General features: G+C 41.3%; 1 protein-coding gene across 1 annotated transcript; it reads right to left on the bottom strand.

Annotated features, from left to right (window-relative positions):
• Window positions 1-5695: 5695 nt before the first annotated feature.
• On the bottom strand, window positions 5696-6598 carry LOC115077618 (olfactory receptor 5B12-like). The gene has a single exon (XM_029579914.1). It carries the CDS (start codon window positions 6596-6598, stop codon window positions 5696-5698), a length of 903 nt encoding a protein of 300 aa, XP_029435774.1.
• Between the last annotated feature and the right edge of the window lie 6777 nt (window positions 6599-13375).

Here is a 13375-nt window from a genome sequence, read left to right as displayed (position 1 = left end):
TGGCTGTTCACATCATAGGTGAGGGATTCTTGAGTCTTTGACTGGGTCACGTTAAGACTTTATGTACGACTCTTTGGTAAGTTCATCAGGGATACGAAGGAACTTTGGCTTTGGTGAGCAGAAGGGGGTCTTGCTGGGAGGGGCTTGTTAGAAAGTTTTGTTGTGGAAGGTAGAACATTTGAGGAAGGGCTGGGGCAAGGGGATTTTTGTGGTGTTGGGACAAGTGTGTGTTGTGTTATTGCTCTAAGTTAAGTGTAGTGTATTGTTTTAACATATTCTTTTTATTTAAACCACAAAAATACAGTGCCGTATGAAACAATAATAACAATATAACCATTTTCTGTCATCATTGACCTCCCCCCCCCCCACTCCATAGACAGCCCATAATAATAAAGGCCATGGAGATGCAGATGAGGCAAACCAACAAGATTCAGAGGATGAAGCACATCAAACATTTTCTATGATGTCGAAGGCTTTTGCAATCAATATGCGGGTGAATGTCACACACTCAGAGACGCTGTTAGAGCAAGCTGTCATCAGTGGATGCATTACCAAAACACGAGCGGCGTCGGGCGGCATGATTTTGAAATGAAGAATTTTACAGCATTTGCTTTTACAAGTTTCTTGATATCTCGAGATATTTTGTGAAGATATACATGTGTATTTTTCACTGTATGTTTCTTTTTATTGTTTTTCTTATTTGTCTATTTGATTATGAAATTTATCTCTATTGCTGGTGCAAGATTATTCTTCTGTTATTTGAAAAATGTAATAAAAATACAATTTAAAAAAAGTATTTATGTGGTGACTAGTGATTATAATGTATTGACATGGTCAAACATAGACCATATACACATAAGAACATAAGAAATTGCCATGCAGGGTCAGACCAAGGGTCCATCAAGCCCAGCATCCTATTTCCAACAGAGGCCAAACCAACCCACAAGAACCTGGCAATTACCCAAACACCAAGAAAATCCCATGCTACTGATGCAATTAATAGTCACCTAAAGTTTTCAATTGAAGTCTTCCAGTTCACTTTGGTGGTGAATTATTATACTTTCTTCTATGTGATTATTCACCTGTGGGTTTTTCTATCATATTATGGTGAATGTCCTCTGGCAAAGATGTGAAGAAAGGGTTGCGTTTGCTGCCCGTGGTCAGGCCCAAAAATGGCTCACTCACCCTGATGCCAGCTCTGTTTCCAGTGCAGCCTGGCTCCTTCAACCTTCAATGCTATGTTGCTGACTTTTGAAGTCTTATGCCACCACTGTGGCCGAGTCTGATGCCATATTTCCTTCACGCGGCTGTGGTCACTGCTGACTGCTGCCTGAATGCCGCTGCCTCCATCTCCCACCGTTGTCCTCTAGAAGTGTGCCTCTGCATTCAATTTAAAGGGCCTGTGGCAGGAAAAGCTCTGCAGCCCTTCCTGATAATATCATTGCCTCGTCATGCCTTCAGCCCTATAAAAGGGCTTCCCTGCCAGTTCCTGATTGCTTTCACAAGGATCTTCAGGGTTGTCCAAGGTGACTTTGTCCTTCAAGGACTTCCATGGTCATACTCCTGTCTTGATGGTCTCCACGTTGCTTGCTCCTGGTGTCTTGTTGGTTCTTTGTCCAAGTCTTTGCCTCATCCAAGTCTTCACCTCATCTAAGTCTCAAAGTTCCAATTGTTCCTGTGACGTGGTCTATGACCATTCCACAGCAGGCTGTGTAAGGCTTCTTGCAGTGCAAGTCCCAAGTCCTGCAGGTGTTCCATCGTCATGGTCCACAACCAGTCCATGGTGGGCTGTGTAGGGCATTTCATTGCACAAGGTCTGCTTCCAAGTCTGTCTTCACTGGGTCAAGTCCTCAGTGTCCATCCTTGTTTTTAAAGTTCCAAGTTAAGTCTCTAGTTCAAAGTCCCTAGTTCTGTTCCTAGTTCCTGACTCATGGAGCTTGTGCAGCCATGGATCTCCTAGTTCTTTGTTTAAAGCCATGTTCCTTGTCCCAAGCCATGTTCCTCATTCCAAAAGATCTATTTTTTGTCCATGTCCAAGCCCGAAGCCCAGAGTCACTCTGCTTTTGGCCTGGTCTGCAACCAACCCACAGGCTGTGTAGGGCATGTTGCAGGCAGGGCTTGTCTGTAACCTGATCCTGAGTCTAATATCTGAACCCTTGTTCCTCGTGTCAAGCCATGCTCCTTGTTCCAAGCTCTGTTCCTCGTTTCTAGTGAGATTCCTTGTGTTAAGCTATGTTCCTCATTCCAAGTGATGTTCCTTACTCAATGTGATGTCCCTCATTCCAAGTTGAGTTCCAAGTCGTCAGTGCCTTCATCCAAATTCCTAGTCATGTCCATCTGTCCTGACACACAAGTCATTCCCAAGCAGCAGGTTTAAAAGCGCATTTGAGTGGCCGGAGGGCTACCCCAGAGACCAGCATTGCGTTGTTGGGACTCACTCTTGGTGTGTGCAGGTTCGGTGGAGGCCTGAGTGAGCCATGTTCCAAGTCCAAGCTATGTTCCAAGTCAGCCTGTGCCTGGGTATGCTCACCTCTCACCTTGGAGCCTCGCCATGAGGTTGTGCTGCCGTCCAAATGCTAACTCTCTCGAGCAAGCCTCCGCATTCTCATGCTTGAAACAGAAAGGGTCGCAAATTAGTCAAAGAGATGTGACATAGGATACAGACTTTTACAGAATTGATTTGGCTTCCAAACACAGCAATTTGACCAGTTTAGCATGTCATAAATTAAAAGTTGGAGAATGTGGCATCAGCCAAGATGACCAAGCAAAAACTGGAGCTCAAGTGCACTCTGCATTTAAGCAGACATAAACAAATATTCTTACATAAATGTTGTCGTATTGATTGATTGTAAGGACCAAGAAGTGCACGCATAACTTCACTTGGTCAGTGTTTCAGAATTCTGATACACTGACCAAGTGAATTCTGAAACACTGACCAAGTGAAGTTTGTATGTAAGAATATTTGTTTATGTCTGCTTAAATGTATACATGCTTTTGCAAAACTAGATACAGTATAACCCAACCACTCTGATATCATCCATAGTAAATTATTCCAAAATGAGACACTATGTAGACAGTTCCATAACCCATGTAATAAAGATGTATTGCCTAGCCCCCATTTTAAATGCTTTATAAGGAGAAATAACTGTTTTTTTAATGTAAGATTCACAGTTGTGTTTCTGTTAATTTGGCTGGTCTGACCTTTATATATTTTCTCATTGCAGAGATAAATATCATCATCTATAATTGATTCCTGAAAGTCTACACTCCATGATCGTGCCAGTGATGTAACATTTTGTACGTCTTTATAGAGTGCAAAAGCTTATACAACAAGATTATAGAATATCTCTCTTGAACACAAAGATGTAGATAGCATTGAAATGCTTTTGTAGTAGAGTGCTTAAAACGTAAATTGAATACTTTCTTCAAATAGCATTGAATTTGTATGTATGTGAAATAATCACATTGCTGAAAGCCTAAATGTTTCACACAATATTGAAATGAATGCATTCCTCTAAGTGGAACATCAATAGTGTTGCACAATATCTTTAAGGTCTGAGTCCAATTTTTTTGTATTTAGCAACTAATTCCCCAGAGGAAAAGCAAAGATTGTCTCGGATTGGTAACAGAAAGGATTCTGCCAAAGGCAATCCCAAATTAGTCTTTAAATATCTCCTAGCTCAGAGGCAGATTTTAAAAGCCCTACATGCCAGGTAGTGCGCACAAATATAGGCTGCGCACGTAACTTTTAAAATCTGCCCCAATGTGAGTAGCATGAACACTTAATGATTGAACAATATATGATGGAAGGTCATGTGTGGCTGCATATAAGAGATATTTTAAAGACAACGGAGCAACTAATTTCTTAGTCAGTGTTATATCTGAATATGCATTTTTATCCCCCAGCCAGTCACCAACATATCTTAATGGACAATCTACATTATACAGAGGAATCCACCCTCTTCTCTAAGGATCATCAATTTATGTTTAGCGATCCTAGCTCTTTTCACTTTCCAAAGAAATTGGGGCCCAAGTATGAAATATCAAGCAAATATCCCATCTTCTCCGAATAAAAGGAAGCAACTGTAGAAAATATAAACTTTTGGTAATAAGATCTTCTTAATCAAAGCTATTCCACCTAGAAGAGAAACAAGAATGTGCATCCAATTTATATAACCCTTATTTGAAACTCTTTAACAATAGATGATATATTTAATACATACCATTGTCCAGGATGTCTATGAATCTTTAAGCCTAAATAGGTTATGGTTTTTCCTATCCATTTTAAATGAAATTGTGACCAAGACTTCCATAAATGTCTTGTTGGGCCCAGAGCTTCATATTTATCTAAATTAATATGTAAATCTGAAAAGCTCCAATATTCAGAAATTAAATTTAAAATCTTTTGAAGATATTCCTTATCATCTGACAAAAGTAACAAAATATCATACGACAAGTGAGGTAATCAAGTTTGCAGACAATACAAAATTGTTCAGAGTAGTTAAATCACAAGCAGATTGTGATAAATTGCAGGAAGATCTTCTGAGACTGGAAAATTGAGCATCCAAATGGCAGATGAAATTTAATGTGGGTAAGTGCAAGGTATCACATATAGGGAAAAATAACCCATGCTATAGTTACAAAATGTTAGGTTCCATATTAGGAGCTACCACCCAAGAAAGATCTAGGCGTCATAGTGGATAAAACATTGAAATTGTCGGCTCAGTGTGCTGCGGCATTCAAAAAAGCAAACAGAATATTGGTAATTGTTAGGAAGGGAATGGTGAATAAAACGGAAAATGTCATAATGCCTCTGTATCGTTCCATGGTGAGACTGAACTTTGAATACTTTGTACAATTCTGGTTGCCGCATCTCAAAAAAAATATAATTGTGATGGAGAAGATACAGAGAAGGGTGCCGAAAGTGATGGGAATGGAAAAGCTCCCTTACGAGGAAAGACTAAAGAGGTTAGGACTTTTCAGCTTGGAGAAGAGACGACTGAGGGGGGATATGATAGAGGTGTTTAAAATCATGTGAGGTCTAGAATGGGTAGATGTGAATCGGCTATTTACTCTTTCAGATAATAGAAAGACTAGGGGGCACTCCATGAAGTTAGCATGTGGCACATTTTAACCTAATCGGAGAAAGTTCTTTTTCACTCAACGCACAATTAAACTCTGGAATTTGTTGCCAGAGGATGTGGTTAGTGCAGTTAGTATAGCTGTGTTTAAAAAAGGATTGGATAAGTTAACTTAGAAAATAGCCCCTGCTATTACTTGCACCAGTAACATGGGATAGACTTAGTTTTTGGAAACTTGTCAGGTTCTTAAGGCTTGGATTGGCCACTGTTGGAGAAAGGATTCTGGGCTTGATGGACCCTTGGTCTGACCCAGTATGGCATGTTCTTATGTTCTTATGTGATCTACTAGCAGCCCTGGAATTGTCAGTAGGCACCCAATGTGTTTGTGCCTAGGGTGACAAACATTTAGGGGCAACAAGCTGGCTAAGATTAGTTGTCTTCCAGCTCTGCTGAATATCATTCAGCAGAGAAAAGCCCTCTGCTATCCTGTAACAATCCCTTACAGGAGGTGGGGGATGAAAGCACCAAACGTCCCTAGAGGTGGCAAAACCCTAAATCTGACTCTGTCTCCTACATGTGATTACCTTCTGTGATTTATCACCTGCTCTCACAAGCTACTTTCCTATGACTTTCCTAACTGCGTTGTTTACCTCCTTGTTCCTCAGACTGTAAATGATGGGGTTCAGCATGGGGGTGTCAGTAGTGTAGACCACAGACAGAATTATACCCTGTTCCTGGGAGTATGATGAGGGCGGTCTCAGATACATGCAAAATATTGACAAATAATACACGGAGACAATGGTGAGGTGAGAGGAGCAGGTGGAGAATGCTTTACGCTTCCCCTCTGCAGAGCGGATCCTCAGGATGGTTGAGATGATGTAGATGTAAGATATGAGAGTCTCAAGGAAGGCAGGCACTGATATCAATGCAGCTGTAACAAACATTAAGTTTAGTGTGGTGGCCGTGTCAGTGCAGGAAAGCTTTAACAGTGGCAAGAGGTCACAGAAGAAATGATCAATCACATTAGAGGCACAGAATTCAAGGCGGGTGACAGAAGCTGTGATCGTCTCAGATGGTAGAAATCCGATGATCCAGGAAGCAGCAGCCAGCAGGACACAGACTCTCTGATTCATAATGAGGGAATAGTGCAAGGGGTCACAGATTGCGGCATAGCGATCATAAGCCATGTTGGTAAGGAGGAGAGCCTCAATACAGCTGAAGTCCATGCAGAAATAGAGCTGCATCATGCATCCAGCATAGGAAATGGTCTTATTCCCTGAGAGGAAAATGTCCAGTAGCTTTGGGACAATGCTGGAGGAACAGCAAATGTCTGTGAGAGAGAGGTTACTGAGGAAGAAGTACATGGGGGTGTGCAGGCGAGGGTCAGCACAGGTCACTGTGATAATCACAAGGTTCCCCAGCAGGGTGATCAGGTAGATGAGCAGGAAGACCAGGAAGAGGGGAACCTGCAGCTGGGGATTATCAGAAAGTCCCAGAATAATGAATTCTGTCACCATGGTCATATTTTTTGCTTCCTTTGGGTCCATCTCTCTTCTCCTGGGGATGCAAGAAGAAATGAGAACTGATGTGCATCCTAAGTACAGATGAAACAACTTGTTTATTTAGTATGAATGGATCACAGCAGTTGTAATCATTGGTCCATGGGGGGAGGTTGTTTTTTTGTGCTTAATACGTGCAATTCTTTCAGTGTGCATTACTCCCAAATAAACTTTTCATTAAATAATCTTTTCATGTTGTAATTCATTCACTTCCTATAAAAATCCTGACATGAATTCATGTTTCAAGATCCTGTATCAGGGAAACATGTGGCTTGCACGGTCAAAAAACTGCTCAAAGTATTTTCCAAACTTATAGAAATTCCTGGTTTACATTGATTTGATTAAAGAGGATGTCATTGAGCTTTCCAGATGCTGCAATGTATGGCCAGCAGTGAAAGTCACTGATCTGCTCTTTACAGATTGTCACATTGCACTCATTGGCAGCGCATTAACTGCTTATTTATTTATTTATTCCTGCCTTCAATTTATTATCGGTCTATCTAGATAGCTCTGGGTGGAGTACAAATATATTACAGAATATAGGCTTGAACAAGGTGGGAAACATAATATAAAATACAAATATAAGTGAGGATAAAGGAAAATAAAACAGCAAAAATTCTTATTGAAATATCAAACCAAAAAATAAATTTAAAACTAGACTTCATACAAATTTGTCAAATGAAAATAGATTTTAAAAGGCTGTAGACTGTTTCCAAAAATCAAAATATTCTTGAAACTTTTATAGTTCTTTTAGGGATTATATTCCCTAATACGGGGCCAATACAAGAGAAGGCTTTTAATCTGTTTCCAAGCAATCCAGCATCTTTCTCTGAAGGGATAAGCAGAGCACTCTACCCAGACTATATCTCTGCAGGTAACTAAATAATGCAATAGGTTTTTGGTAAAATAATGTCTTAAAACCACGAAGAATGTCTTAAATTGAATTCTTCTGGCTAACAGAAGCCAATGCAGTGATTCCAGAGCTGAACAGATATGATCTTGGGCATGAAGGCTTAAAAGTAACCTTACCGCACTATAGCACTATAAGCACTATAGCACTGAAACACTCCTTCTCGCACTAACAGATAATATTCTAAGAGGTTTCGACAGCGGAAAACAGTATATTCTGATATTACTAGATTTGTCAGCAGCATTTGACACCGTTAATCACAAAATACTAATTAATAGGCTCGAAGAAATAGGACTACAAGACAAAACAATCACATGGTTCAGATCATTTCTAAAGAACAGAACTTTTCAGGTTCAAATTAAAAACACTCTATCCGAAAATATCACCCTAAAAACAGGAGTCCCACAAGGATCAGCACTATCTGCTACGCTGTTTAATATATATCTACTTCCACTATGCCATCTCCTCGATGGACTTGGAATCATACACTACATCTATGCTGATGACATCCAATTAATCCTACCTATAGATGAAACTATTGAAAAAACATTAGGTCTTGCCATGATGTATCTGGACATAATAAAGCAACTACTAAACCAAATGGAGCTGATAATCAACATAGACAAAACCGAATTTATACACTTAGAAAGGAAAAACACGATGATCACACAAACACCAATAATGCTCAAAAACAACCAACAAATTGACTTAACCGAGAAAGTTCGTAATCTAGGAGTAATAATTGACACTGAACTAAACCTAAAACAACACATATCAATAAAGGTAAAAGAAGGGTATGCTAAACTCATGATACTCAGAAAACTTAAACCATTACTAACTCTGCCAAACTTCCGTACTGTACTTCAATCACTGATATTCGCGAGCACAGACTATTGTAATGCCTTACTACTTGGCCTACCCTACACTACAATAAGACCACTGCAAATTTTACAAAATACTGCAGCTAGAATTCTCACTGGAAAAAGCAAAAGAGATCACATAACAGATTCACTTGCATCCTTACATTGGCTACCCATAGAACAAAGAATACAGTTCAAAGCACTGTGCTTAATACACAAACTTATCCATGACAAAAAAATCAGAGTGGCTGAACACAGCACTGAGAGTACACGTCCCACACAGAAATTTAAGATCAGCAAACAGAGCACTTTTAACCATTCCATCTGTGAAAACAGCAAGACTTACCCAAGTTAGAGACCGTGCACTATCTCTAGCCGGCCCCGCATTATGGAACTCCATGCCCCTTGACATAAGACTTCAGAGAAATCCTAAACTTTTCAAAACACAACTGAAAACCTGGCTTTTCAATCAAGCTTTCAAGAAAGAAAATGACACAGGCAATTAAACAAGGATAAGCAGCATAGAGCACACAGCGCTTAATTTTCTAGTTTTAACCGTAACCAACCATCAGGATGAATTGCTACCAAACTCATTTCCCCATGTGAATGTCTTTAAACGTAAACGCATTAGCATATACCATATTATTCATAATACTATTTGTTACCGAATGATAATGGCACCACCTATGTAAATTATGATCCACTTTTTTCTTTGATACAGGTGCCCTATTGTAAACCGTTATGATGGTAAATAACTTAATGACGGTATATAAAAACTCTTAAATAAATAAATAAATACCGCAATGTTTGTGATGAGCTAAAATCTACTTAATTGCATTTTGTAAGGCTGACATATAGTGCATTGCAGTAATCAATGCATCTTTAATCGGCGCCTGCATAATTGATACCAAATGATCCATTATCACATAAAGATCAAATAGTGAATTTGACATAGACAGTAAAAACTTGATTTAACATTTTAAATCTGAATTTACATGTTCAGGTCACCGCTGAAAGAAAAGGGTCTAAAAATCAGTGACAGAAAATCAGTGACACAGTCGGGGATTAGATCTGAGACACAGAGATAAAGTGATTACCCCTGGAGTCACACACACAGAGCCAGAGATTAGAATGGAGGTACAGGGAGATAAAGTGACTCCCCTGAAATCTCACACACAGAGTCAGTGACAGAGCCGGGGATTAGAGCTGAGACACAGAGAGATCAACTGACTCAGCTGAAGTCACACACTCAGAGTCAGTGACAGAGACAGATATTAGAACAGAGGCACAGGGAGATAAAGGGAATCTTCCAGGGTCCCACAATGGTTAGAGCCAAGGGTTAGAACTCGGACTTTTTTTGGTTCCTAGTTCACAATTGCAAGACAAAATCAGTGAATCCATTATCTATGGTTTGATACTGTATTATAATCAGGAAATTCAGTTACATATTTCTACCTCAATTATATTCATTTGTGTCTGTGTTCCATCAATGAGGCTCCATTCTATCTCTAGTACATCAGATCTCTGTGGCTCACCTTCATCACGGTTTGTAGATTTAAGCTAAATAAACATGTTTTACATTTCCTGTGAACAAAAATTATATTTATAGGGAAAAGCCAGTAACAAAATCTTCAGTGGAGCAGCTGTCAACCTCTGGAACTCTCTCCCTACGTCAGTCTTGCCAGCCACTAATGACTACATAACTGAACAACATTTCATCACCCACTGAAAACAACCAGCAAGGATTCAAACCTTCCAGACTGGACCCATAGGCCACCCAAGCAGAAAGAAATATATGGCTATATATATATATGGCTATATATATTTCCTACCCTACGGACATGTATAGATTCCCCTTCCTTTTAAGGTCTATACATGCAACCTCTCAACCTCTTACATCATCTGCCAACTCTAATGTAATCTACTGTCAGCAACTCTGCTATCCTTATTGTAATCCACTTTTAAATGGCTGTCCAATCACAAAATCAGAAAATAAATTAAAAAGACATCAGGGTGACCTATCTCTGCTGCTCTTGCTTTGCAGGGTTTGATCCTAGTGGAAGCTTCTGAATAAAACTCTAAATTGTGTCTGATGAGATAACGCAGCTCACAGAAGGCATTGAAGTCACACGTTACAGGATTGCTGGGGTTTCTCCTTCCCTGTCCAACAGCGCTGCTTCCTCTCCTCCACTGTGGATTAGGTGAGGGGCAACTCAGGTGTCTTAAATGCTTTATGAAAGGGACCTGGAGAGAAAACTGTGCTCTGTGCATCTGGGAAATTAAAAAGTCTCACAGATAATTAAGGAATGTTTAGAGGTGATTGATCCTTAGGGAGAATATGTTTTGGGACCCTCATTCTGCTCTGCTCCAGCTCTGGTGAGGGAATCTCCTGTTAGTGTTAGAGAAGTTTAGAGAAAGTCTGATCTCACTTCACTTGCACTGATCAATGGTCAACACTTGGGATTCATAAATTCATTTCCTTTACAAAGACCCCTCCCTGCCTGTCTCTCACTCACCAGTTCCCATCCCAAGAGCACTTTTGAGCTGCTTTGTCTGAGATCTCCTCTCCCCTCCTCCCCTCCAGCTGCTGCAGCCCTCACAGTCTCTTCCCCGCTCTGTACCAGGTCTTTCATGGATCTTGTCTGTCATACCAAGCTTTCCTGCAGACTTTCAGCTCTTTTGGGGAGGGTCCTGCCACGCTCTGTATAAATTTATAAGTTGTATATCTTACACAGTTTTTCTGCAGTATTCTCTGTCTGCACACTGACGGCTCTTGTAAAACGTAAAGCCATAATCAAAGTTTGTTACAATGTGGAAGAGAATAGAATTTGTTGGAGAAGAGCCAATAAATAGTAGTTAGTAAAAAAAAGTTCCTCTATGGGATAGGGATGTGAATCGTGTCCTCGATCGTCTTAACGATCGATTTCGGCTGGGAGGGGGAGGGAATCGTATTGTTGCCGTTTGGGGGGGTAAAATATTGTGAAAAATCGTTAAAAATCGTTAAAAATCGAAAAATCGAAAAACCGGCACACTAAAACCCCCTAAAACCCACCCCCGACCCTTTAAATTAAATCCCCCACCCTCCCGAACCCCCCCCCCCAAATAACTTAAATAACCTGCGGGTCCAGCGGCGGTCCGGAACGGCAGCGGTCCGGAACGGGCTCCTGCTCCTGCATCTTGTCGTCTTCAGCCGGCGCCATTTTGCAAAATGGCGCCGAAAATGGCGGCGGCCATAGACGAAAAAGATTGGACGGCAGGAGGTCCTTCCGGACCCCCGCTGGACTTTTGGCAAGTCTCGTGGGGGTCAGGAGGCCCCCCACAAGCTGGCCAAAAGTTCCTGGAGGTCCAGCGGGGGTCAGGGAGCGATTTCCCGCCGCGAATCGTTTTCGTACGGAAAATGGCGCCGGCAGGAGATCGACTGCAGGAGGTCGTTCAGCGAGGGTTCCGGCGCCTCGCTGAACGACCTCCTGCAGTCGATCTCCTGCCGGCGCCATTTTCCGTACGAAAACGATTCGCGGCGGGAAATCGCTCCCTGACCCCCGCTGGACCTCCAGGAACTTTTGGCCAGCTTGTGGGGGGCCTCCTGACCCCCACGAGACTTGCCAAAAGTCCAGCGGGGGTCCGGAAGGACCTCCTGCCGTCCAATCTTTTTCGTCTATGGCCGCCGCCATTTTCGGCGCCATTTGGGAAAATGGCGCCGGCTGAAGACGACAAGATGCAGGAGCAGGAGCCCGTTCCGGACCGCTGCCGTTCCGGACCGCCGCTGGACCCGCAGGTTATTTAAGTTATTTGGGGGGGGGGTTCGGGAGGGTGGGGGATTTAATTTAAAGGGTCGGGGGTGGGTTTTAGGGGGTTTTAATGTGCCGGCTCACGATTCTAACGATTTATAACGATAAATCGTTAGAATCTGTATTGTATTGTGTTCCATAACGGTTTAAGACGATATTAAAATTATCGGACGATAATTTTAATCGTCCTAAAACGATTCACATCCCTACTATGGGATAGAGCAGTGATTCCCAAACCTGTCCTGGAGGACCCCCAGCCAGTCAGGCTCTTAGGATGTCCACAATGAAAATGTATGAGATAAAACTTGCATACACTGCCTCCATCACATGCAAATTTTATGTTATGCATATTCATTGTGGATATCCAAAAAAACAGACCGGCTGGGGGTCTCCCAGGACAAGTTTGGGAACCTCTGAGATAGAAAACTGCATGTGACATGACAGGATTGGAGCGATCAAGTATTATTAGGTATCATTTTTATGGTCCAGCTGAAGATTGCTGAATCAGTCTTCCTTTTCATGATTTACATTTTTACATTGTTTTACCTTATGTTATTTGTACATCACTTATAATAACTTTTAAATCCAAGCGGATTGTGATAAATTGCAGGAGGACCTTGCTAAGCTAGAGGATTGGGCATTCAAATGGCAGATGAAATTTAATGTGTACAAGTGCAAGGTGATGCACATAGGGAAAAATAACCCTTGCTGTAGTTACACAATGTTAGGTTCCATATTAGGAGTTACCACCCAAGAAAGAGATCTAGGCATCATAGTTGTCAATACACTGAAATTGTTGGCTCAGTGTGCTGCAGCAGTCAAAAAAGCAAACAGAATATTAGGAATTATTTGGAAGAGGATGGTGAATAAAATGGAAAATGTCATAATGTCTCTGTATCACTCCATGGTGAGATCACACCTTGAGTACTGTGCGGAATTCTGATTGCTGCATCTCAAAAAATATATAGTTGTGCTGGAGAAGGTACAAAGAAGGGTGACCAAAATGATAAAGGGGATGGAATGTCTCCCCTATGAGGAAAGGCTGAAGAGGTTAGGGCTGTTCAGCTTGGAGAAGAGACGGCTGAGGGGGGATATGATAGAGGTCTTTAAATTCATGAAAGAACTTGAATGAGGGAATGTGAATCAGTTATTACTCTTTCTGAGTTGCCATACTGGG

The sequence above is a fragment of the Rhinatrema bivittatum genome, chromosome 16 (genome assembly GCF_901001135.1).
Source record: "Rhinatrema bivittatum chromosome 16, aRhiBiv1.1, whole genome shotgun sequence".
Taxonomy (NCBI): domain Eukaryota; kingdom Metazoa; phylum Chordata; class Amphibia; order Gymnophiona; family Rhinatrematidae; genus Rhinatrema; species Rhinatrema bivittatum.
This window is presented reverse-complemented; position numbering and strand designations above follow the sequence as displayed.

Excerpts from the sequence above, each read along its gene's own strand:
- LOC115077618 (XM_029579914.1), bottom strand. The coding sequence starts at position 6,598 with ATGGTGACAGAATTCATTATTCTGGGACTTTCTGATAATCCCCAGCTG.